The sequence below is a fragment of the Vipera berus genome, assembly GCF_964194415.1.
Source record: "Vipera berus genome assembly, chromosome: 3".
Lineage (NCBI taxonomy): Eukaryota > Metazoa > Chordata > Lepidosauria > Squamata > Viperidae > Vipera > Vipera berus.
In genome coordinates this window covers 36,051,127-36,078,687 of record NC_138204.1, presented here as the reverse complement: position 1 = coordinate 36,078,687, position 27,561 = coordinate 36,051,127, and the positions used below count along the sequence as shown (strand labels likewise).

The 27,561-nt window shown below is 38.2% G+C and overlaps 1 protein-coding gene across 1 annotated transcript in view; it reads right to left on the bottom strand.

Moving 5' to 3' along the window:
• The window catches only part of NAV1 (neuron navigator 1), a 257,735-nt gene that overhangs the window by 3,920 nt on the left and 226,254 nt on the right, over positions 1–27,561 (bottom strand). Inside the window, exons 10-28 of the mRNA XM_081322449.1 lie at positions 26,084–26,539; positions 24,548–24,589; positions 23,186–23,334; positions 20,436–20,606; positions 19,179–19,231; positions 18,792–18,815; positions 18,599–18,676; positions 15,880–15,963; positions 14,329–14,440; positions 13,703–13,824; positions 12,797–12,805; positions 8,234–8,430; positions 7,903–8,062; positions 4,296–4,458; positions 3,319–3,416; positions 3,070–3,165; positions 1,956–2,115; positions 1,137–1,372; positions 585–736 (exon numbers count right to left, since the gene is read on the bottom strand). Coding sequence (XP_081178575.1) covers positions 585–736; positions 1,137–1,372; positions 1,956–2,115; positions 3,070–3,165; positions 3,319–3,416; positions 4,296–4,458; positions 7,903–8,062; positions 8,234–8,430; positions 12,797–12,805; positions 13,703–13,824; positions 14,329–14,440; positions 15,880–15,963; positions 18,599–18,676; positions 18,792–18,815; positions 19,179–19,231; positions 20,436–20,606; positions 23,186–23,334; positions 24,548–24,589; positions 26,084–26,539 — 2,562 coding nt within the window. The remainder of the gene's footprint in view (positions 1–584; positions 737–1,136; positions 1,373–1,955; positions 2,116–3,069; positions 3,166–3,318; positions 3,417–4,295; positions 4,459–7,902; positions 8,063–8,233; positions 8,431–12,796; positions 12,806–13,702; positions 13,825–14,328; positions 14,441–15,879; positions 15,964–18,598; positions 18,677–18,791; positions 18,816–19,178; positions 19,232–20,435; positions 20,607–23,185; positions 23,335–24,547; positions 24,590–26,083; positions 26,540–27,561) is intronic.

Here is a 27,561-nt window from a genome sequence, read left to right as displayed (position 1 = left end):
TGTATTCAGGGATTCTTTATTCTGACCTTCCACCATTTTCAATAGAGTTGTGGGGGGAGGGGTTGGTTTTTGTTTTGGGGTTTGTTTTTGGATGCCTTCATGTCAATGTTGATTCCTGAAGACTGAAATACTGAAGATAAAATAGTGTGGTCACCTTTTTCTGGTAGTTTATTGCACTGCTCTAGGGCACAATAAAACATACTCTTAATTATTTTGATTACAGTATTAGGGGTTTGAGACATTAGATGCTCTATCGGTCAAATGACAACTTGCTCTATGATCCTGAAGAGGAAAGTTACAACCCTTCCTGCCTATGCCAGGTTGGCCATCCAAACTAAGGATAAGAAAGTTCTTTTGTTTAATGTGATTCAATGCCATAAGCCTGAAATAATAGTGCCATGTCATTCACAAAAAGCTATTATTTTTAGGTACAAGATAGGCAGGAAAAAAAATAACAATTTAGCATAATCTGGAAATTCTTGTAATTTACATAGTTTATAGGACAGGATCTTTATTTTGGTATTTGTTAGTTCAATACCAATACCAGTTAGTTCAATAGCAATACCAGTATCTTAGTTTCTCACCATTTGTGATACTTGCAGGTAAGTGCTCCATTGACAAGCTCACTGATGGAGCCAGGCTCACTGAGATCATCTAAGAGAATAACTAATGGAACATCAATCCCTGTTTCCCGATCAATCTGATTGGCTAGATTGGAGAGGTAAAGCTGTAAGTCCTGGTGCAAACAATGAAAGTAAGATGTTATTGTATCAATAGAGAGAGAATATTCAGAAACATCGCAATGCAGAAACACAGGGACATCAGGAAAAGTTCACGGGGCTGAGGGCTTAGGGCTGAGAATCACTAGTTAGGACTGAAGGGGAATACTGACAAAGGGCTGGAAAAATAGATTCATGACAATTAAAACTTCAGTGCCATACCTGCATGTCTCAGAACAAGTTCCACTGAAATTAAATCTAGAATTACAGTGAAGAATGAATGGTTCCACGAGGATAAATTGTCTCAACTGAAATAACAGAGGAACCTATGACTAAGATCATGTAAAGGTTTGAGTTAAGATCTGGAGGTACTGCCCTAGTGACTATTCAGAAATGAAACAATTAAAAGTTTTCTACCTTGCATGATTGCTGGTGCATGTTGAAAGTATTAACGATGCCTTCAGTAACCTCACGGCCTGAACGTTCCACCAGATATTCAGCCAGACGATTGGTCAGGTAGGTCTTGCCAGTTCCACTTGGTCCAGAGAGAATAAGGCGCCGGTGCTTGAGTAGAAGGCTTATGTAGTGCTGCATCATTGGTTTGGGGATAAGAGTCTCAAAAACCAGGCTGTCCACACATTTTTCTTTCAAACCTACACCCAAGAATATTAAAAGAAACCTTCATAACATCATATAGTAGCCTCAGTTTTGCATTATAATGGTCCTTCATGTGCCGGAACAGTTTCTTTCTTTTTTTTTTGGTAACAATTTTCAATTGTTTATCCCAGTTTCTTTCTAGCTACAGTTAGTCAGAAATATCCATATTGTAAAAGTCTCATGGTTACAGATGTGGTTACTCCTACTTGGAAAGACACTTATAAAGACATTTTGCATCAGATTGAAAAAGACTAATGAGGAAGGCATTCAGATAACCTACATTAATTATTCAGACTCCCAATTTGAGAAATACCAGATTAAATAACAATCTCAAGGGGTCTTGAAACTGAGATTCATTTCCATCTAATATCAAAACCAGAGAGAATGCTATTCTAACATAAACAAATACAATTCTTTGCATATAATTGGTACAGCATAGTGCTACACTGTTACAGTCATCACCATCACCTAATTCTGGAATTAGAAATGCTTTCCAGAGGCTCTCTTAATCCTGTTGCTTTTGCCTCTCTGTCAGTCATTTAGAAATAAATAGTTAATAACTAATGGAAAAAGCAGGACCTTTCAAAGTCACAGCAATGCTGGTCACACCCCGGCGGGAAGGAGGTAGTTCTGGTGGCTCCATGTCCAAGATTCTTTTAACATGGTTAATGCTGTAGCCATAGACAGACTCAGTGCTGAGTCCCAGAGTCAGAGCAGGGTCCATCTTGGTGACATAATCCTAAACAAAGGACAGAAGGTTTTCCAATTAATGAGGCTCTCAAAATACTTAATGCTACACTTGTTCTAAGAATACAGTGAATGTTCTCTAGAAATAAGATCAGGTATAAAGATAAATAATAATTGCCACTACAAATATGACTTAGAAACAACAACAAAATTCCATGTACTTTGTTCTTTGATCCACTGTACTCTCTCCCTGGTTTTTCAGTTCTCAACATTCTGTGGCCACTAAGCATGCTCAGCCTGCACTGGGTTATTTTAAGAATACATGTTGTTTTTCTTTTTTCTTTTCTTTTCCTTTTTGCATTTCCTACAACTGGTATCTTCCTTTTGTAGTTGACTTTGTCCACATCAAATTTAAATATTTAAATTTAAATATTTAAATTTATCATTTAGATAAATATTCTATGAATATGTGCAATAACTTCAATTGCATTGGTAAAGATTGATAGAAGAGATGAACTGCCATCCTTAGACTGGTATGATTAAAGGCCCATAGCTAATAAAAAAAAATCACCATTTTCATGTATTCACTGAATTATTCATATCATGTATGGAAAGGTCAAATGTTAATTAACTTTCTTATGCAAAAGATTAAATTGCAACAGAAAGCCCCTGGTTTGGCCATACAATGGTCAAGGAAGAAACCTTGTTTGTGTAGGTGTGTGTAGAGGGAAGGGGATGATGTGTATTGGTTATCTTTATTAGGTCCATCTTAACTTTTTCTCTCTGCCATTCCTCTGCTATTCTGAGATTCTTTTTAACTTAATAGTATGGAAGAGGGTCAGAAGGAAAATAGTATTTAAAGTTCTGTCCTTGAAGCCCAGGAAGAGAAAGTAACATAAGACTGAGCTGTAAATGCTTGAATCCAAAATTTAGACCTGTGGATATCTGAAATAAAGTTTTTGAAGACAGAAATATAGCAAAAAGGTTGTGTTAATTAGCAACGTACCTTGAAAACCTGACAGACAGCTTCATCCAGCATTTTCCAGTCCAATTTGCCATTCACTTTACTACTGCCCAAATAAAACTCCTGCTGTTTCAAGTCCTGGAAGCCAAACCAGAGGTACAATATGGTTGTAGTTGTTTACAATGGCAAAATGGATCATCTCATTAAAGTTATATCTCCTCTCCCAAATATGTTGCACATGAGACACACTGTCGCAAACAGGGACCTCTCCCTTCTTGTGATGGTACTTACTCCTTTGATAATGTGCTGAGGTGGCATGCGCACTACTATTCGTAGTACCATTTCATCCTTCTGGGTACCAGCACTGATACCATCCATTGGCGACAGTTCTGGAAAAGGAAAATTCAAGCACATCATATTTGATCACTTCATTTTAATCACTGAGAAATCCTGCCTATCACAGACTGAAATTGAGTTAGTGCGCTAAAAAAATTCTATTCATTTTTCCCCCTGTACAGAGTCCAGAAAGTAGAAGAAACATTTTTCTTTAAAATTAAAATTATTTTTTAAATTATTTAAAAAATTCAAAATTAAAATTTGATGGGACAACTTTATTTTATTTGAATATATAAAAATGCAACTTATGTAGTGTTCTGGTCAAGCTTTCATAAATACTGCCTATTTCATGCTGATAATAATTTCTGATTAATAATTCTATGAATACCATCAGCTTAATCTGTGTACGTTTTAATGTCTTCTTTAATAAATAAATCACACCATTCCTTATACAGAACATCCGGTTTCCAATTATTATGGGTTCAAAAGAAAAAAATCCATGTTGTGCACACCCCTAATTACCGTATTTATCGGCGTATAACACGCACCGGCGTATAACACGCACCTCATTTTAAAAAGGAAATTTCAGGAAAAAAACTTAAATTCGCGCTGCTGTGCGGTATTTACTATGGGTCATTAACATTATATCGGCGTATAACACGCATTTGCCCCCTATTTTCAGGAAGAAAAAGTGCGTGTTATACGCCGATAAATACGGTACTACATGTCACATTCTCCCTGATATAAACACTTCATATAGCATGTATCATTACCCTCTCTTTCCCCTCTTTCCCCTCCAAAACAAATTTTGATTCTATCTTTTATGCATAAATCGTTCAAGAACAACAGTATGAGAAGATTATGACTGAGAGGTGGAAAGTAAGTTGCTATCTATAGTTTGGTGATCCTACTTTCCCTTTTTCTTTTCTTACCCGTATCAGTTAAATTGGGACTGAAAGAGTGACTCAGCTGTAGTCCTAAGGAGCGCCTTGGGGAAGATGCAGCAGATGAGCTCAAAAGATGACTTGGGATAGATGATGGCCCAGGTGCTACCTTTAGCCGGTCATTTTCAGCTTTCAATAGATCTACTTCCAGCTAAAGGAAATGAACAAAGAGCAAACACTGGGATGATATACCTAATAAGAACAACAATATTCATTCATACCATTCATTTATTTAGAGGGCTTATATACCACTCCCATCAAAACCGATCTGAGCAGTTTACATATCCTATTTATGTAAATGTGGTTAAAAAGTGCAAAATTAAAACCAAGACAACAAAAACATAGCATCATAATAAATAAAACTCTACATTCATTACAGTTCGATTGCAGAAATGGTAACAGCAATAGTTTATTGATTAGTCTTATGATCATATTGTAATTACAAGAAGAAGCAGTTTGTAACAATCGTACTGAAAAAAACAGTTTTGGCAGCCTTTCTGAAACCCAGGACTATAGGGACTATTCTGATCTGAGTGGTATCAGTGTCTGAAAGAAAGGGACAACTTAAAAGGCCCACTGCCAAACCCAATCTCTGAAGATGGCAATTAAACTGAACTAAACTGCTCTGTTGGATCTTATAATAAGACAAGCAAAACCAATCTGGGGAAGGCAATCCTGAAGATATCCGGGTCCTATGTCATGCACTTTGAATTGTGCTTGGCAACCAACATTATGGATTCCAGAGACTAAAGACTCAGTAGTAAATGCTAAACTTGAGCCATTGGAAAAAGAGGTCTTTAAAACCAAATGTAGTTTTTGTATTTCTTTTCCACCAGACAGCAGGTGTTTGGTAGCACTTCATTTTGTTCATTAGCATTGATGTCAAACCTGCAGCAGTGAAAGTTAAGCAATATAGAGGACAGCAGAGGTTTCCTGCTTCCTAAGCAAAATAAAATTGCTTTGAGCTCCTAAACTACCACTTAATTCTTTCCTGTGCTCTCTCCCTCTCACTGTCTTTCTCTAACAACATTTATTTTTATTTTTACTTGTTCTGAAACAATGTATGTGTTCGGAATATTATTAGGACAGGAAATGGTTCAAATGACATATCTTGTTAGCTACAGTCATGCTCGAAATTGTTGGCACCCCAGAATTTTTTCCAGAAAATCAAGTATTTCTCACAGGAAAGTATTGCAGGAACACATGTTTTGCTATACACAGGTTTATTCCCTTTGTATGTATTGGAACACAACAAAAAAAGGGAGGAAAAAAAGCAAATTGGACATAATGTCAAACAAAACTCCAAAAATGGGCCGGACAAAATTATTGGCACCCTTAACTGGTCTTCCCAGTTGCAATGTATGGCAGTGAAAGTTGGACCATAAGAAAGGCTGAGCGCCAAAGAATTGAGGCCTTTGAACTATGGTGCTGGAGAAGACTCCTGCGAGTCCCTTGGACTGCAAGGCGATCAAACCGGTCAGTCCTAGAGGAGATCAATCCTGACTGCTCTTTAGAAGGCCAGATCCTGAAGCTAAAACTCAAATACTTTGGCCACCTAATGAGAAGGAAGGACTCACTGGAGAAGAGCCTAATGCTGGGAAAGATCGAGGGCAATAGAAGAAGGGGACGACAGAGAATGAGGTGGCTGGATGGAGTCACTGAAGCAGTAGGCGTGAGCTTAAATGGACTCCAGAAGATGGTAGAGGACAGGAAGGCCTGGAGGAATGTTGTCCATAGGGTCGCGATGGGTCGGACACGACTTCGCAGCTAACAACAACAACAACTTAATATTTGGTTGCACACCCTTTGGAAAAAAAAAACTGAAATCAGTCATTTCCTGTAACCATCAATAAGCTTCTTACACCTCTCACCCGGAATTTTGGACCACTCTTCCTTTGCAAACTGCTCCAGGTCTCTCTTATTGGAAGGGCGCCTTTTCCCAACAGCAATTTTAAGATCTCTCCACAGGTGTTCAATGGGATTCAGATCTGGACTCATTGCTGGCCACTTCAGAACTCTCCAGCGCTTTCTTGCCATCCATTTCTGGGTGCTTTTTGACGTATGTTTGGGGTCATTGTCCTGCTGGAAGACCCAAGATCTCGGACGCAAACCCAGCTTTCTGACACTGGGCTCTACAGTGCAACCCAAAATCCTTTGGTAATCCTCAGATTTCATGATCCCTTGCACACATTCAAGGCACCCAGTGCCAGAGGCAGCAAAACAACCCCAAAACATCATTGAACCTCCACCACATTTCACTATAGGTACTGTGTTCTTTTCTTTGTAGGCCTCATTTCATTTTCGGTAAACAGTAGAATGATGTGCTTTACCAAAAAGCTCTATCTTGGTCTCATCTGTCCACAAGACGTTTTCCCAGAAGGATTTTGGCTTACTCAAGTACATTTTAGCAAACTCTAATCTTGCTTTTTTATGTCTCTGTGTCAGCAGTGGGGTCCTCCTGGGTCTCCTGCCATAGCGTTTCATTTCATTTAAATGTCGATGGATAGTTTGCGCTGACACTGATGCTCCCTGAGTCTGCAGGACAGCTTGCATTCCTTTGGAACTTGTTTGGGGCTGCTTATCCACCATCCAGACTATCCTGCGTTGCAACCTTTCATCAATTTTTCTCTTCTGTCCACGACCAGGGAGATTCGCTACAGTGTCATGGGTTGCAAACTTCTTGATAATGTTGCGCACTGTGGACAAAGGCAAATCTAGATCTCTGGAGATGGACTTGTAACCTTGAGATTGTTGATATTTGTCCACAATTTTGGTTCTCAAGTCCTCAGACAGTTCTCTTCTCCTCTTTCTGTTGTCCATGCTTAGTGTGGCACACACAGACACACAATGCAAAGACTAAGTGAACTTCTCTCCTTTTTATCTGCTTTCAGGTGTGATTTTTATATTGCCCACACCTGTTACTTGCCCAAGGTGGGTTTAAAGGAGCATCACATGCTTGAAACAATTTTGTTTACCCACAATTTTGAAAGGGTGCCAATAATTTTGTCCGGCCCATTTTTGGAGTTTTGTTTGACATTATGTCCAATTTGCTTTTTTTCCTCCCTTTTTTGTTGTGTTCCAATACATACAAAGGGAATAAACCTGTGTATAGCAAAACATGTGTTCCTGCAATACTTTTCTGTGAGAAATACTTGATTTTCTGAAAAAAATTCTGGGGTGCCAACAATTTCGAGCATGACTGTATGTGGTGTGCATCTGACCTTATTTAATTTTTTAATCTCAAGAAATATGTGGGGCAGTGAAAAACACTGTGGCCATGATGAGTTTAAAAGTAGAAAAGAGCCTCCACTGGCACTAAAGAGGCTCTTGACCTTTAAAAAAAAATCCTTACATTGTGGAAAGAAAATTGGAATTAATCAAAACATGTAAGGATCGATAACCCATGCACAACTGTTTAAACAGTGATAAAAACAAAATTAGCAGTATCAGCTACATGTAACGTAGGGCATGTATCATAAAATTGTTTTATTGTTTAATGAAAACACAAAACAGGCATTCAGAAATTGGTCCCCATAGCAATGTACAAACTGTAATCTGAGCCACAATGTCCAGCTATGCAGAGCACCAGCCCTACCTGCATATTGTGCATCGTTTCACGCAACTGATCCAGCTGATGGGCAGAGTTTAGGGCTTCCAAACGAATGTCAGTCAGTTTCATTTCTTTTTCCCATAGCTCTGAGCGTAATTCTGAAACCTCCTTTTTCTCAGGTTCTTCTTCATTGGCCTGGAAGAGTCTGCATAAGGAATGAAGAGCCATTAAAACAGAGGATCAAAGACAAGTACATGCAGAGAATTAATGCTATGTCAAACTCAATCTAATCCGCTTCTTCTAATCTTCCCAAATACCAAACTGCCCACACAGGCCTTCCTCTTCTGTCTCCAGTACAGTTGGAGGCTGGACTTACTCAGTGGCATCAATGCCTACAGAAGAGGAGTTGGAAGATTTGATGGAAGGAGAGGCTGTTTCCATGGATCCATGCTGTAGTTTTGGAGATGATGGTGCTGAAGAATCAGGGGTGGCAATTTCCTCTATATCAGAATAGGAGGATGCAGATTTTGGACCCTTTTTGATGCTGAAAGCTTTGTTGAAAGAACTCCTTAACTGAAGAGGAAAATACAGATATAGAAAAGGTTAGAAAAGCTCACCCAGAGTCTCCATTAAGTCAAGAAAATTCCTCTCAAATAATTTTGAATACGTTTCAAGACATTTGATTTTTTTTCTAAAAAAAAGACATTTCATATATCATATTCCAGACAATGTTTCTAACATTAGCATTAAGTAAGCCAACGGCTTTTAAAAGAATTTATACTCTTTCAGATACAGATTACTACATTTAATTAATGACTATTTAAGATACAGATTAATGTGCATTCCATCCAGAAGCATGCACTGATTGAAAAAAAATCATTTTTCCGAACATATTTAAAGAATAGGAATGCCAGCATAAAAAAGGTGTTTGAAATATCTATGATTGGTGTTCAGTGCATCTTAATTAGACTCCCCAAGCTACCAGCCAGTAGACCTAAGAGGATTCATCAGCAATACTGTCTGGTTTCAAGCAAGCCAATGTAAATAAGTTGGGCCAAGGAGTGGGGGCCATGAAAGTCCTTCTGACAAAAGTAGGCTTGCTCCCTTCACCTCATAGCATATGAAATGCCTCAAGCTGAGTCAGCTGCTGGCAAGGAAATGAAATTATTCTAAATGTCACTATTCTTATCTCACCATGAAAAGAACCAGACTGCTTGCATGACTGGAAACCATAAATCTGAGTCCTTGAGGGAAGCTAAATATATAAACCCTGTTTGTTTGAAAGAAAGTTTGCTTGAAAGAAACACAGCCCAGCATGACCTGGGGGTTACAAAGCAATAATGTATCTGCTGCAGGTTAGGGAAGATGCAGATATGTGGTGGGTCCTCCTCTCCCTCTCCCCAGCAGCTAGTATAGTATAAATAAATAACCTTATTCTGCATAGTAATAAAGGAAACCACATTCAGACGTGTCTAAGACTAAGACTTGGACATGTCTGAATATGCACTAGACTCCATAATCGGCAACAACAATGGCACAGATCAACTGAGATTTTACATATAACTGCTACCATTGTCATGTATGTCTAATGTATCAGGAGATTAATTCAAAGTGTTATGGAATTCTAGCAACAAGAATTCTTGTCTCTAATGGGAAGCAAGTGAGGGCAGGGTTTTATTAGTGTACAAAAAAAATTAAAAGAGAATGACATTTGGACAACAGGTTTGTAATCTCAATTATAATCCACTACCACTATCTCTTTATGGAAACTTGGATTCTTAGGAGTAGACAAGACTTATGTCATGAGAATTGATGCTTTCCCTGTGTCTGTTTAGGAAGGGACTTGGTGAGGTTACAAGTTTATTATAAACATGTCTATGGAGTTTCTCAGTCATCCAGGTCATGGTTGTCCCAAATGTGCTTTTTCACGAGGCAACTGGACTTTCTTCTTTTCTCTTAGAAGACATTTCGCTGATTCAGCAGTCTATCTGCATTTAAAAGACAAAGGCCACTCAAAGACAGCAAAGTTCACATTTTGGGCAGAAAGGACCACTGGTTTGAAAGAGGGGTCAAAGAGGCCATCTATGTCAAAATTGAACAGCCTTCTCTCAATAGAGGGGGAGGAAAACAACCATCACCCATGTCTACAACACAGTCCTTTCAATAGTTCCACTGTTTGCATTACTCAGGTGACCCTGATGATATAGATAAGCCTCCAGGTGAATGCAAATGACCAGCTGTCTGCAAGGAATACAAATCCTTCCATTCCCCACCATCCAGTCAGAGCTGGAGAAACTTTTTGAATGAGAAGCAAAACATCTTCAAAGAGAAAAAATAAAGTCCAGTTGCCTCGTGAAAAAGTACCTTTGGGATATTATAAACATGCCATAATTGATTCCTTGGATCACATGGTTGCTTTTTCCAAAGCAGAGGAAAAAGATACTGAGGAAAGTCTGAGCATTCAAAAGGTTCTAGTGGTAGTCACCATATTTCAGTATATCTATAGGTCTATCACAGGCAAAAAATGAGATATAAATTAAAATCTTTATTTTAGGAATAAAAAAACAGGAGGGAGACAGGAGGCAGACAAATTAGAATTCATGCATTTCTTCTTGTCACCATGACAGGCAAAGAAGTCATTGTACTGATAACATGCACCTCTATTTGTCACACATTCAGATATTATTCTATCATTAAGTTACATTGTTAAGAGCCCCATTTCATTCCTGTCTTAGAGAAGGATTAGGAAGAAACAGGTAGGAATAATCAGATTCCACCTATAAGATGATTTTGCAGTATAGCTGATCATGTCAAGGATAACCTGCAGTATTTGTAAAATGTCACAACATCAAACAGGCACATTTTCTAAGCTTACTGAGTGTGAATAAACTCTTGTGATGCTTATAAATTTATCCACTTATAAAGCACTATCCTCCTGGATGTTATAGATTTGGAATTTAAATATGTTCCAACAGTCAATTCTACATCCCTACCTTTCTTGAACTCTTATAATGCTTTATTACATTTACAAATAAGGCTAGGTTGTTTCTTTTGCCTAGACTGTATAAGCCCTTTCTAGTTTTAATGGAAAAATATTCATCAGAACAGGGAACTAAAAGATGAGTATATTCATCATACTCATACATCCAAAGCCTTGCTATTAAAAGACCAAAGAAGCAGACTGTTCTTTCCAAAGTAATGATTCAATCATTATTGTAAAAAATATTTTTAAACTAAGAAAATAGTTGTATGCTTTGCTCGTGAGAGGACTAAATAATGCATGACTTTAATCATGCTCAGGCAGAGCATGCAACATGCATGCATACACACACTCACACAGACACAAAACAAGCATCGATTCACATGTGTATTGAGACAGTAGCAGGAGGAACAGCCACTGTAATGGGTGAAGATAGCACTGTAATGGAAAATAGGGTTTACTATAATTATCATACTTCCAATCTGCCCATTAACCCAATTCTTTGGGCAGATCATAGAAATGCTATTTTTCTCCCTGCAGCCAGTCTCTGAAGCGAAAGGAAAAGAAAACTACCTCAGTGAATTGTCCTCTTGTTTAGCTTCAAATGGCAGTTACTAGTATCTAGGACTTGGAATGGGACAACTCATCACGGCTAACTTGCCATGGCCAAAAGGCCACAGTTAACTTGCCACAGCCAATTCACCACAGGACAACTCACCATGGCCAACTCACTGCATGACAACCCACCGTGGAACAATTCAACAATTGAATTTAATTATTTAAAATAATTTAAAAAATATTTTAATTTTTGTCAATCACATTTCATTTTGTCCCTCCTTTGGCATCCTTTCTTTAATGTTTATATTCCATCATTTCTTCGATATTATTGTAACTCTTGTTCCATGGCAAATTGTCCTGCAATGAATTGGCCATGGCAAGCTGTTACGCAGTGAGTTAGCTGTGGCAAGTTGGCCATGGTGAGTTGTCTTAGACCCTCTAAGATTTGCATTTTGTTCATTTCAGCCTGCTGCAAGCTGTGAATGCTTGAAATCCTGCCTGGATATTCCACAAACAAGACCTGACCTTGCTAGTAACACAATGGGTCTGTTTCCAAAATGGAAGGTCACTTAGGGAGGTAGGCATTGCCTGGCAGAAACATTCCTGATGAGGTCTGCCCACACAGAAATAAAGAAAATGTCATAAGTTTTTGAATCTTGTTTTTGGATTATTGAAACTAAGTAAGCCTAGATATCAAGACACCCAAACAAAACTGAGACTGAATATGAAAAGTATGATCAAATGACTTTGTTATTATTTATTTAAACAGCTTTACTTGTATCCTTTAAAAAAAGTTCTTAATAACTTATCAGAAAATTCAAATGGTGATATTATGGCTCAAGTGTAATACAATAATTTTTAAACTGAGAACTTTTCCTTAACATAAGAGGAATTGTTTAACTTGTACACTCTCTCTCTCTCTCTCTCTCTCTCTCTCTCTCTCTCTCTCTCTCTCTCTCTCTCTCTCTCTCTCTCTCTCTTCATCTATCTGTAGAACTATTGCTAACGATGAAAAAGGAAGATACTTAAATCCATTTGTTTAAATATACTTCCTTTTCTTATGATAACTATCATGCATCTACATACCTTAAGATTGGAACACAGTCTTTAAAAACCAACTATAATTGGGAAGTGATTAAAAATACTAGTTTATGAAAAGCACAATGCTTGTCAGAGTGAATCAGGGCAGATTCCAAATTATATTATCAACAGATATGAAACTTTCCCCCCAATCCCAGTGCAGTGCCTCTTACAGTATGACTTGGCAGTGCAAGTACATGAGCAAATGGGATGGTTAGTTTCACAAGTGTTGAGCTGTCCCATATACAATGGAGTGACCAATTAGGAGTAAAACATAAGGAAAGGACTGGGAAGAAAGTGAAAGGGAAGTTCCAAGCTTACCTCATATACCTGAAAATAAAAAAGTGTTGTAGATCAGCATTGAAGGAAGAAAAGGGAAAAACAGTACAGCAAGACTTTTAAGCATGCACTCAGCTCAGAGCTCCCTGCCCAGAAGCAGCAGGGATGTTCAGCATACAGAGGTAGAACAGACTCCTATTCCAGTCTTCCTAAAAGGAAGATTCACATACTGAATAGAGAGCTGGGGGTATAGCTCTCCTTGGAATAGTGGGAAATACCAGAATTGTAAGGATAACATACAGGAAAAATAAGGACTCACATTAGAAGCACAAATAGTGACTTGTCATGCAAAAAAAAAAGTTGTGAAGAATTTAGTTTAATAATTGCATATTATTCTCTGTTTCAAAATATTTCATTTCAATTACTCTTCTTTTTTTCTGTTTAAAGAGGAGCCTAATAACTGAGACTTCTCTGTTCTATATTCTGGCTCAAAACAAACTGTTGGAATGAGAACAAAAAAACATCAAATAATTAAAAGTAAGAGATGGAAGTGAGTGGGCAGAAAAAAAGGGCATATTGAGTACCTTTTAGGTGCATGTGTTTGTTTTAATAAAAATCCATAATGACATGGACATCACTTCCCTTGATCTGCTAGGCCATCATAATTAAATATGATTGGCATATACTTCATAGGCCATCGCTTAGCAGTGGATGAAGCCACCTGTAGCAAGTAATTTTGCATTTGAATTCAAGAGCAAAATAATGCAAACTAAAATTCTGTAAGAAATATTTTCTCCAAGCGGGTATAACTAATGCTATAGGTAAGAATCCTGAAATAACCATGGTTGTCATTCTATTACCTATTCTGATAAAGCACTACAGGATTTCATATTCATAAACTGTAGAAATAAACTTAAATCTCCTGGCTTCACTTCTATCTTGACCTACCCAGCTTTTCTTCTTCTTCTTCTTGGCATCTGCATCTTTGCCACTACCAATGCTAGAATGGCTGGTGATACTATTCAGGCTGGATATACTATCTGATGAGTTTTGCCTCTTGATTCGTAGTTCTGGACAACAAGGAAAAGAAAAGACCCATTCAGAATATGCTTACAGACTTGAGTACTTTTGCACCATTGCATCCCTTCAGTTTTCAGGCTCAAACTGATAACAACGTTAAATATAAAAACACAAACATATATTAAATAGAAAAACAAGGAAGCATATTTTTAAATATCCCCTCTCCCTTCTGTACAGTTTTTTTCCATTAATTTAATATTATCTTAGAAAGATTAGAATTCTGCATGAAAAGCAATCAGCTTATTTATCTAAAAGATACCAACTCAGAATAGGCAAGTGGAGAATATTAGGGAAAGAGATGTGTAAGTGCAATATGCATTCAAAACCATGAACTGATTGCCTATATTTAGAGAAAGATGCATATTGCTTTCCTTGCTGCCTAGTAAATTCGGGCATTGTCAGATGTTGATACACACAAATATACACCAAATCTATCATGGAGAAGATGCAGATAAAAATCCTCAGAGATCATGAGCACCAACCACTGTCCTCACCTTTGGGTGTAATATCAGTTCCATTCAAGGCCCCTTGGATAACAGCCTGGGCTTCTGAATTCTTCTTCTTCAAGAAATCAATAGTTTCCCGCAAGTCCAACAACTCAGTGTCCTGAAAGACATTGTGTAATATATTAATGCCTTGAGTTTTATTCTTTTACTAAGAATTCTTCTGAGTAATATTAGTAAAAAGCCATTTTTCCTAATCCTTATATTCCAAACAGTATAAAGAAGCTGCATCTATCCAGGATTTTAATTTCTCAAAACAATGCCAGCCTAATATTTTTTTAAGGGAAGAATGATTAACTTTCTGACAATAAAGGTAAAGGTTCCCCCACACATGCGTGCTAGTCGTTTCCGACTCTAGGGGCCGGTGCTCATCTCCGTTTCAAAGCCGAAGAGCCAGCGCTTGTCCGAGGACGTCTCTGTGGTCATGTGGCCGGCATGACTAGACGCCAAAGGGGCACGGAACGCTGTTGCCTTCCCACCGTAGTGGTCCCTATTTTTCTACTCGCGTTTTTACATGCTTTCGAACTGCTAGGTTGGCAGAAGCTGGGACGAGTAACAGGCGCTCACTCTGCTACGCGGCACTCGGGATTCGACCCGCCAGACTGCCGACCTTCTGATCGACGAGCTCAGCGTCCTAACCCACTGAGCCACCGCGTCCCTATATTTCTGACAATAGTGCCCTAGTTTTTGAAGTTGATAACTTTAAGTAAAACAGCTCATTAAGCATGGGAAAAGGATTACTATACCTATTGTACTTATTTTTGTGTCTTTAACAATAACAATGACATGACTGGGCAAAAACCCATTAAAACAGAAAAAGTTTACATCCTGTAGCCTGCCTAACCCTATTCTAAGAAACTGGGAAAAACTGAAAAGTGTCTAGTATTAAATAAGCAAAGCTGGTTAATTTTCTTCTGTTTTATGTTAATTGCTCTGGAAGTATTTTAAGTCTGCACATTGATCCACCTGAGTTGTAAATTGTGTCATCGAGTGGCAGTATCTGGATGACTTTAGTTAATCTTGAAAAAGCTATGCAGAGACACGCCTAATTAGGACTTAGGGCCACAGATTAGACTGGACATTGAAAAAACAAAACCCAGAAGACAATGGCAAACCACTTCCATATTGTGGCCCAAAATACAACATAGATCATGAATAGACAATTGCTAGGAGTCCAGTTTGACTCAAGGTAAATCTTACCTTTTTATATAGTAATTCACCCATTGAAAAAGTATAAACTAGTATTTTAACAAATACCCAGTACTGGAGAACAAATTATTATATAAACAAAGCTGAAAGTTTTATGATCCAAGTCTCTAGACACAGAGGCGGATATGGTTTTCTTTCCCATACTAGAAGTTTTTGCTTTCAGCTGAGCTTGGATCATATTGCCTAAAATCAATTGCCCAAGAGAACTAAATAATAATTATAATTTTATGCTTTCTTCACCATCTATAGCCCTGAGAGGTTTTAAAAAACCCCTGTTCTTGAACAGGAAAGCTAAAGTGACTGCTGCTTCTCTTCTCTGATCTAATGACTCACCTTTTCTTCTGCAGTCTCAGCCAAGTGCCGCAGACGGGATGTCATGTTTACCAGACTTTGTTCGAATGCTGCTACTAAATTAGCCTAGAAGGAAAAAGAGCCAATTTTAGTCACAACCCAATCAAAGTACATAAAATAACACCAAAGTCATGGTTTGACAAACTTTTTGTCAACAGGAGAATGAAAATTAGGCCAAAGCTTCTGAATCTGTAACTAAGAGGAGTGAAAATGAGCTTTATTCAATCAAAAGCTCTGCTAAATGGTAGGATTTGGTCTGACTCTTTCCATTATTATTCACCTCTCATATCTAGTTCTGAGCTGCAGAGAGTATCAGGCAATGAATGTTGGCTTCCTTCAAAGATACTTCAGGCACTGACTTCCAAGTGAAGATCTAGGCAGGTTAGATGTCCCTACAAGCATCTGTTTGAGTAGGGACATCAGTGTGACAAAGATTGGTCATCAGGTGGCAAGTTCTGACTGATGAAATTTTCTCCAGGGAAAGAGAGATCAAGAGACCTGTGCTCTGGATAGCTACTGTGCTCAAAATCGCTATGCAGCCTCTATAGACATTTGACCTGCAAAAGCCTTAGTTCTGTAAGCACTTCTGGGTGTATATTAATTTACAACTTGAGAGAGAGAGATCTTCTGACCAACATAAAAGAATAAACACACTTGCTGAGTAGCCTTCTTTTTTGGAATATTGCATCCAGTTTTGGTCACCACGATATAAAGAAAGATGTCGAGACTCTAAAAAGAGTGCAGAGAAGAGTAACAAAGATCCTTAGGGGACTGGAGCTAAAAGATATGAAGAACAGTTGCAGGAATTGGGTCTAGACTAATGAAAAGAAGGACTATGGATGACATGATAGCAGTGTTCCAATATTCCAATATGTCAAAAGGAAGAGAGATCAACCTATTTTCCAAAGCACCTTAAGGTAGAACAAGAAGCAATGGATGGAAACTAATCAAGGAGAGAACCAACCTAGAACTAAGAAGAAATTTCCTGACAGTTGGACAATTAATCAGTGGAATGACTTGCTTCCAGAAACTGTGGGTGCTCCAACACTGGAGATTTTTAAAAATGCATTGGACAACCATTTGTTTCAAATGGTATAGTGTTTCCTGTTTGAATAGAGGGTTGGACTAGAAGACCTCCAAGGTCCCTTTCAACTCTGTTATTCTGTTAAAACCTCTTAAAGGATTATTGCTTAAAAACAAAAAGCTTAACAAGATTGTGATTTAAGAATGTTTTGAATATATAAAGAAGACAGCAATTTTAGAAAACAGAAGAATACTTTTTCTTTGATTAAAAGTGCCTTTGAAAATAGTAAAATTAACTAGACAATCAGACTGAACCTTCATGGGAATGCTGATTGTTTGTTATTAAGGAAAGTAGGTACTTGGTAGATTTTATAAAATAAGAAGACAAGGGTAATACAAGCCTTAGTGTGAGACTGTAGTTACAAAGAGCTAATTGGGACTAAAGTGTTAAAGATAGAGAGAAGCAAAACAGGAAGATTACTTTCACCCTAGTAATTGACCTACTTTTACTTTTGGCCATAAATATCACAATGACAACCACAGGAAAAGAAGCAAAAACAGGAAAAAGGAGGGATTCATTACAACAACTTACAGATAACGCCAGATTTATGGCAGAAAATGTTTCAGAATTTGGCAAGAGAATAACTGAAACAATTGCCAATAATTTGGATGCTTTTAAAAAAGAAATGGAAGAAAGATTTGCAGAGATAAAAAGGAATATGAAAGATGAAGTTCAGAAGGTGGAAGAATCTGTAGGACAATTGACTGTAGATGTAAAACAAATTAATGATAAAATGGAAATTGTGGAAAGTTAAGACAGAAGTTATAGAAGTAGGACAAAGATTTGGATAACTTGGGATTACTGGAACTGAGAGAAAAGCACTTTTGTTTAAAATCAGAGCAATTCCAGAAGACCATAGGAAAGATATCAAAGAATATTTCCAGGATCACCTTCCAGAAAGGGCTGGAATGAATATAATCCAACATTCCAAAAAGTTTCAAAGGTGAAAGAATAAAAGGCCAAGAGAGGGTGCTGTTGCTACAAGGCAACACAAAAGCTTAATGTCCTCTCTAATGTTCAGTGATAATTTATTGTGGTTGTGCAGCAATACAATCCTGTTAAAACTCTGGAGTACATGACTTGTTTGTTCAGAACAGCTAAGCCCAGTATTGATTGATTGATTGATTGATTGATTGATTGATTGATTGATTGATTGATTTATGGGACTTATATGCCGCCCTATATCCCGAAGGACTCAGGGCGGCTAACAACAATAAAACACAATAATACAAATGCTAAAAAAGATTAAACTAACAAGCCCCAATGATAAAATATTAAAAATATTCTATTTAAAAATCCCTATTGTCAGTCCAGGTCAGCCTGATGGAAGAGAAATGTTTTAAGGCTGCGACGAAAGGACCGGAGATCCGGGGCCATCCAGAGCTCAAGGGAAGTTGAGTAACTCTAGTGAAAATTGAACTTCCATTGTATTTCTTTTATCTTGCCTAAATTACTTGTGAATACAGTAGGCAGGTAGGTAGGTGGGTTGGTCGGTCGATAGCATGGTAAGTAGGTCGGTAGATAAGTATATAATTGGTTAGTCTTGAGAAGTAAAACAGCATTTAGACTCCATGGAATGAGGGCACTTTATGCTACTGCACCAATTTGGCTACTCACATTGGCTGAGAGCTGGGATGTCAGTGTGGCTACTTTCTCTTGGGATGACTCCAGTTCACGGCGCAGTTTGCGGATTTGCTGCAGAAGGAAGAGAGAAAAGGCAGGAAAGTCAGGAAGCAGGAGGATTGCTGGCTCTCCACCAAAGGTCAAGAGCAGAATAGCAGTGGGAAGTAAAGTGAGGGTCTTACTGTACCTCTGACTGCATCCTCTCCTCAGCCTGGCAGCACATAATGGGGTAGAGGAGAGACAGAGAGGCAGGCAGTTAGGGTGAAAGTAGTAGAGGCATTCCCAGCCAACACAAGTGACCAGCCATGCAAAGAACCCAGCCTAAGCACAGACATTTTTCTATTTTGTTGTTAATGTCATTTCTCCACCTCTTCTTCTCATTATACCTTATAATACTGCAAAGTATAGTGCTATACAATGCTATTCCCAATGGTAACAGATGCCAAACCCTCAGACAACTTTATCAACACTTTCTCTTGGAAAGACTACAGTTAGAAATCACCTTTAGAGAAGGGGGAAATACAGAGAAAGTGAAAGATGGGACAGAATATATGATGAAGGGAGCACAGCTTACTGAGGAATAAGTTGAGGAAGCACTGGAAGCCAGGGACAGCACAGATCCATGAACTGTAATAAAGAGAGAAAGGGTGAGACTTGTCACAAAGTTTCTTTGGCTGCCCATCTAATGGAGTATGATTGGTCACAAAGTGATCCAGTAGGAGTAGCATGGATGGAAGGTAGGATGGCACTGGGGGGGGAGGTTATATGTGTAGAAAGGAGTGGGTCAACAACATTAAGAGTTCACATGATGGCTAATATGGGAAATCTGATCAGAAAACTTCAGAGGCAGCAATTATTATTATCATTTTGCTTCTCAATGCTTGACTACAAGATTTCCTGGAGCAAACAAAAAATCCTGATGAAAACCTTATTTTTTTGTGTTTCATGCTTTTTCTTAGAGTAGGAGTTTTCACTTAAATCAAGATATAAATGCCAAAGTATAGTTTGCCAAAGTAGAAGTTATGCTTTTCATGCAACTACAGAACTAGAGATTCAAAACCACGCTGAGACCCAGATGGTAACAGGCAATCCCCGTTGCAACCTCATCCCCATACCTACTGTGTAAATTGGTACTTGTTGGTAGTGTGGTTTTCTTTACAGCAGGGGTCCCCAAAGCCTACTACCTGGCCGTGGCCTATTTGGAAACAGGCCGCATGAGGGTTGTTTGTGCGAGTGATGGGCCATCGTGCGTGCACATGTGTGTGCAGCTTAACTTGCGCAAGTCGAGCTGTGCATGCATGCATGCCGGCCTGCCACTCACGGAAGTCGAGCAGCGCATGCATGCGCATGTGTGCCAGCCCACCACTTGCAAGGCCAGTTCCCTTCTCCCTCCCCCCAGCTGGGCTGCCAAGCCGCAAAGGTTGGGGACCGCTGCTTTATAGTAAAGTGTTCTGGACAATTTGGAAGTGCTACCACATCCCATTTAAAAATATGCCTTAAAGGGGGGGAGGAACCAGTAATAAATCTAGAAACCAGCTGTGGCTTATGCAAAGCTGACATAACTATGATTCCTACCAAATCCTAGTTGATGATAGTGGACGTGCACGCATAAATAAGAAATCAGAAAATCAGATTATTTTAATCCCTTACTCTATTTTGCTGCCCCATAAACAAAATAATAATAATAATAACCATTTCCTGCACTGCCACCTGCCAGCAGCACAGCTTGTACTTTTGAGAAGTTCTGATATATAGAATTACTACAACTCTATCCTTGCATCATTATTGTGGAGAAGACTCTTATCCTCCTAGCTGGGCGCAGGACTCTCACCATCATCCACAGGGTCACGGAAGGAGCCTGAGCGGATCATACCCTTGGGTCGGTCTGCCAAGGACAGGGTGCTGCCCATGGGGGAGGCGTTGTAGAGCTCGAAGGTGGAGTCCTGAGTGGGAATGCTGTTAGAACGGGTGATCCTTGGGGTGTTGGCTGCCATGGGACTCACTGCAGGAGAAGGGAGCAGGGAAAAGATGGGAGTCAGAGCAGCTCAAAGCTAGGGATGGGGTCTAGGAAGCAAGAAGCACTATATATGGGGCTAGCAGCCAGGATCAAGGTGGGGAAAGATAAGGAGAAATTAAATGTGCATCACACTTTGCATAAGATCCTTTATCTGCACCTGTGTAGTTGCATCAGTTTGACTAGTTTGACTTGGGTTATTATGGTGCTTTGGGAGAATATTTGACTCTCATGCATGTTTAAATGTGAAATATTTTTCATTGACTAAAGCCCATTGATGGATAGTACAGACTACTCAGTACCTGTTAATCAATTCCCATTTAAAAGACTTTAAAAGAATAAATTCACTGCATCAACAATAAAATTGCAAAGGTAAAAAATAAACTGTATTTTTGTATTAAACTGGAGAGACAAAGAAGATGCAACAATAAATAATATATGTACAAAGGAACCTAAGCCTATTATGTAGAATATTTTATTATTATTCTTTAAATTTTATTATGTTTATCCCTAATTGGAGAACTGAATTTACTCAAATTTCACAGGGGGTTGATTGCTTTACATTGCACATAAGAGGTAAAATAGGCTTGTACTATAACTGTCTATTTAATTTATTTTCATATTTACCTCTAATGAAAAATACCTGTACTTTCCAGTTTTGTTCATTTTTTTTTCTTTTGTTCAACATCCCCACCCCCTTTCCCAAGAAAGTGAGGCAGAGCTCTAAAAAACAGATGCTTAAAACAATACCAAAGAATTCTACATGTGAAGCAAGTATGCTCGGTAAAATTCTGGGCTCCTGGATTAAGCTAGGAAAAGCTCTGCATGCTGACTAAGCAAACCTGAAATCAAACCCATTGATTTATTTAGATATATTTTATCTGGTCCCTATTTTTTTAATAAATAACTCAAGGTGGTGAACATACCTAATACTCCTTCCTCGTCCAATTTTCCACACAACAATAATCTTATTATTAAACACATTTGTATGGTTGTCCAACTCATATGCTGTGACTTTGGCTGGCTTACAATATTATTCCATATTCTTAGCTGCTTGTGTGCTCTCAGCAATTCAGTAGGCATAAACTAAAGAAACCGTGAACTGTAATCTATAACAGAGAACAGAGAACCAGTTTGGCATAGTGGTTAAGGTACCAGACTGGAAACCAGGAAACTGTGAGTCCCAGGAAATTGGTTGTGTTGGTGTAATAGGTTGAAAAGTCAGATAGAAAAAAATGTCTGATTTAAGTTTAGTTTAGTCACATGGGGGAGCTTCAAAGAGCTTGCTTCAAAAAAAGCAGCTTTATGTCCAAAGTGTCAATGTTTCCTGTGGGCTACAACATCAGAGTTAATTCTGGATGGGCAAGTTAAAATTCCTTGCAGCCTATCACATTGCAACTTGTAAGGTTTTAATAATACTTTCTGTATTGCATTTGATGCCAAGAGCCTCAAAGCAAAGTAGATGTAATATTTATTTTGCTGCTTACCTCTTCCTTACCTAACATCTTATTTTGACACAAACACACCAACAGTTCAAGTCCCACCTTAGCCATAAAAGACAGCTGGGTGAATTTGGGCCAGTCACTCACTCTCTCAACCCAACCAACCTATTTGGTTGTTGTTGTGGGGAAAATAGAAGGAAGAAGGTGTGTTGGATATGTTCACCACCTTGAGTTATTTGTAAAAATAATAAGGGCAGGATACAAATAAAAAAATCAAAGCTTTTGCTTAACTTGGACTAAATTACTAATACAAGTCATCCTCACTTTATAAAGTTGCAAAGTGCAATGTCATGTGACTTATGCTGACTACTGACTTATGATGCTAACAGTATTGCAGTTGTTAGTTGTGAAGTCATGTGATCACCATTTGTGACCTCCTGTTAGCTTTCCAACTGACATTGCTTATCAGAAACTGACAGTGAAGATTGTGAATGGCAATCACGTGACCATGGGATGCTGCGGCCATCAAAATTGCAAGCCAGTTGCCAAGCACTGGAATCATGATCACATGACTGCTGAGTTGCTGCAACTATGAAGACTGGTTGTATGTCTCCTTGTTCAGCACCATTGTTTCTTCAAATAGTTGCTGAACGAGTGGTTGTTAAACAAATACTGCATTTTTAAAGCGTTTTATTATTGCTGCTTTCCCCTCTTATTAGTAAATTTACTACTGCAAATGAAATCATACTTAGTCACTAAAAATTCAAGGGGATGCTCATTGCTATTTTTTCTGGAAATGAAAAGGAAGCTCAGACTTGCTCAATAACCCATGTAGTAAACTGGCTTTGGAAAATTACAGAAATACAGTCCTTCCACACCATCAGGAATACAGGAGGAAAGCGTTGCAGAAGTCTCCGTGTGAAGTTTCACCTTAAAATCATTGTCTCATCCAATTTCCATAGGCTATTCTATTTTTGGATTATGAGTAGGTTAGAAAGGTGCCAGAAAAAAGAAAATTAAAGAATAGAATTTGAAAAATGGCATAGCTTGTTGGATTATACTGATTTAGAACAATTGGCCTCTAAGTTTCCCTTTTCTAAAAAAGCAAAAGGAAAGGTGACTAACCAATATTGGTGAGTGGAGTTTTCCCAACCAGTGGTATAGAGAGAGCAGGAGGAGAGGGCAGTTCAGAGGCATCATCCGATTCTTGCATTCCTCCAATTGTATGTGAGTGTCGCCTCTCCTTGGTCTCTTCTTGGGGCTGGATTTGATACCTGCCAAAACCAAGCGATAGAGAGGCAGTTTAACATAATTAATTTAGCCAGTTTCTATTGCATTAGGCAGGGATATTAAGATAATTTTTACAATTCTCTTCTTACACATTTATTCATTTATCACATTTCTATACCATCTGTCTCATTTAAGTGAAGCAGGGCGGTTTAAAATTAAAAAAATAAAAAATTAATTAAAAATTAAATTAAAATCACTGCTCTATCTTTATGGGCAATTATTGGAATCTCATGGTGTGCTTTTTATATTCAAAGAAATCAGTTTAAAAGAATAGACTGTAATCTAAAATTATAAATTATAATTGACTACAGTTGCTCAGGGAGAATCTAATAGGTCCTAATTCTAGAATTATGTGAAGGAGGCATGGTTCATGGGAAGATAATAAGTTATTGGGTATCTTCTTATGGATGCTGGATATGTCATCATCAGAATGCAAGACATCATTCTCAAAGGAAATAAATGAAAAGAGATAAATCAAGACTAGAGGTATAATATTTATCAATACAATGATGTTGAAGTAAGTCATCAAAGGATTGGATTGCAGAGCATATAATTATTCTAGTATATATTTGAATTCAATAACAAAAAGAAGTGTTTTATATTGCTATGTACTTGTAAACTGAATTTTTAACTTTTTAAAAAAGTCTTACTCATTCACTTTAACATTTTTTAAAAAAACTATTTTAATAAAGCAATTACATTTCAATTGTAGCTTTCAGAAAGATAACAAGGACATATGGTGAGAGAAATAATCAGAATCGATCCGCTGAAATCAATGAGAGTTGTTAATCATGTCTAAATTGATTTCAATGCATCTATTCTGACAGTTTGATGTAATCTATATTGGAATTACAGTTGCAATTGCTATATCAGATATGATCAAGAACAGAGTCAAGAAGTCAAGGCTGTAACCAAACCTCTAGTATTATAAAGTTTGAACAGAAAAAAGGTGAAGTATAATTATAAATTATCTTCGTGAATTGATTTCTGATGGCCTTCTGACTTTGCAATGCTGTAGAATCTCTTGTTTTCTGCTTAAGTAGTGACCGTGCAACTGGCACATAATTATACAGCACTGGCATGAGATAAACTCACACTTTCTTTGATCTTTTTTTCACTATCATAAGTACAGGAAGTTAGACATTTTTCACCCTTCACTGATAATATTAAATAATAGGTAACAAAAAGAACAATTACCTCAGTCCCTTCTTGGGTAACGTATTCCGGTCACGGTTAGAGCTGCAGGAAGAAAAATGAGCAGTAGTGCTTGTTCATTATTTGCTTGAATCAAGCTGTGGCTCCTGATAAGCAATAAACTGATTGTGAATTTTGGGGAATAGACCCAATCAGGCTTCACACAAGCCCAGAGTCTGTATTTGCACTATCTAAGCCACTGCAACTTTGCCATGTATGCAAACTAAAGAATTATAAGCTAAAAAATGTGGTGAGTTTAAAAGAGTTTGTTCCTGCATTGGAATGCTATAATCCTTTTTCTATCTTTTCATCTTGCTTTTTAATTAAAGGTAAAAACTCTCATGAATTGAATCTGGTGAGATATGCAAATCAAATACATCCTTGTAACTTGTTTGTCTATATAGAAATGATTTTCACTTGTTTCTTACAGGAATTTTTTTACTTTCATGTCTAGTTTAAAGCCTTGGTTGGTATTCCTCAATTTATGACTGGTTGTTTAATCACAGTTTGAAGTTATGATGGTTTGGAAAGAATGTTTTACACTCCATAAAACACTTCTGGCCATCATAAAATATTGCATCACTCCAGTTCCAGTCAGATGATCATGATCTGTGGGCTTAGTAATCTATTTGTAGGATACTTTGCCAATTGCCCTGCAATCATTTGCAATCTTCTCTGCCGGCTTCTCCAGAAAGTCAATGGGGAAGCTGGCGGGTTACAGGCTACTGCCACCTGCCTCGTCCCCTCCATGCACAGAGAGGGTGGAGTGAGAAATTATTTGTTGGGCTGCAGAAACAAAATTTGAATCTTCAGAATCCCAGTTTGAGTTACCTTCCACACATGGAGGAGAGAGAAACTCCTGCACAGTGCTGGAGAGATGAAGATGTGAGCTTTGTGATCTCTGCCTCATCTCTCCATTTCAGTGCATAAAGTCCCTTCCATGCAAAGAGAAAAGCTGCCCACCCTCCTTTGGAGGAAGCTCTTTTATTCTGTCCAATTAACAACCTACATAGTCGCTCAATGACCGCAACTGAGAGAGTTTAAATGCAGTTACTGAGCAAAGCAGTCATATAGGTTCTGTCTTAACAGTCACTTTGTTCTATGACTGAGATTCCAACCCCAATTGTGATCATAAGTTGAGGACTACCTGTAGCCTCTCATGCACATACTATTCAGGTCTGATCTTGCTTCACTTTTAAAGATTAACCAAGATTGTGTAGGTGGTGCCACCTACATATTACCTTATCTATTTTTATTTGTATGCAACCTTTTTTTTATAAATAACTTCAAGGTGGTGAACACATCCAACACACCTTCCTCCTCCAATTCACCCACACAACAACCCTCTAATTTGGGCTGAGAGTGACTGGCCAAAAGCCACCCAGCTGGCTTTCATGGCTAAGGTGGGACTCATGGTCTCCTGCTTTTTGGTGCCTTATTGCAGAAATGTAATTGAAAATAATATGATAAGTTCTTATGGATCACTACCGTGAAAAATATTTTCCCCATAGCACAGGAATCCCATTTCTCTTCCTCTACCTTTCCAGATGTGTAATTCTTGGGCTTCCAGTCCAAGCTATCTCATTGGACTCTTCCTCAGCAGCAACAGGAGGTGTAGAGGCAGTGGTAGGTGCAGCTGTGCTGCCTACAGAGAAGGCATTGTGCAGGTTCATAGGCATCTGTAAGGATTCCATGCTCCTGTGCAATCCTGAAAGCTTGGTGTACATGTGGGTTTCCTTGGGGATGCTGTAACCCCCCATGAGCTCCAGGCCCTGGGAGAAGCTAGCAGAGTTAATGTTAAGGACTGGAGCAGGGCTTGGTGTGAAGCATGATGTGAGATGGGTGCCCACATTTACAGTAGCTGGGTGTGACTCTTGCAGTTTACCACTATGCATCTGATGGAGATCATTTGAAGGAGGGAGATCTAGACTATTAGAGTTCACCTTGTCCAAGTTTGCCAGAGAAGGGGCTTTTACATAGCTTTTGGCAGCTGACCTGAAAAAGAGGAGAACAGTATGAAGACAAAGTTTGGTACAGCGTCTGACATTGCATGCCATGATCACTTCATGTATTACGAAAACATTATATCTAGCACAAGTACATTGAACATTTGCATATGATATAGAGAAAAACAACTTTAAGCTACATCAGCTCCCATGTAAGAATCAAACACATCAAATTCACTATCCTGTTGATTTGGGAATATTGGGATCCTAGCATAGTTCAGTAACTGAAGAATAGTTCAGGAGATATTCCCATTACCCCAAGTCATCTCAATGCAATTGGGACTCAAACCAGATGCTGAGTAACACTTTTTTTAAAAAAAAATTAAGGGTTCACACATAAGAATTCAAACTAATGGGCTCTGGAGCAATTTAATTTTGAACATATAATCACAGGAAAACCACAGAAAACTGCTTTTTCAGTCAAGCCTTTGTTCATCTAACTTAATATTGTTAATACTAATTGGCAAAAGCTTGCCAGAGTTTCAGGCAGAAATGTATTACACATTCTTAAAGATTCTGAGAAATTACATCTTGAGTTTGATATACCCAGGGTTTTTTTTGTCATAGAACGCTCAGAACGGAGTTCCAGCACCTTTTTTGGATGGAACCTTGTAGGGTAGGCAAGGCAGGTTGTATGACATGTGTGAGTTCTGGCACCTTTTTCTTTTACAAAAAAAGCACTGGATATACCTACAATATTTGCTTGGCAAAATATAAAATGAAATATGCACTAATTAATAGAAGGCCAGATAGTCTAATAGCCATATCTGCAGTTTAAGAGATGCAGTGCTTGAACAGAAAGCAACGATTCTATTTTGCAAGGTTACTTAAAAATTGAAATGAAGGAAAGAATTAGTTGTGTATCTGAACTATAGAATGAAGAAATAGAATACTCTATTTTGGAGACTCAGTGGGTCCAGTTCTTAAAAAAATGTGACATACGCTTATGATTCACAATTGAAATTCATAAGAAAACAGTTGTTGTTGTTAGTTGCGAAGTCGTGTCCAACC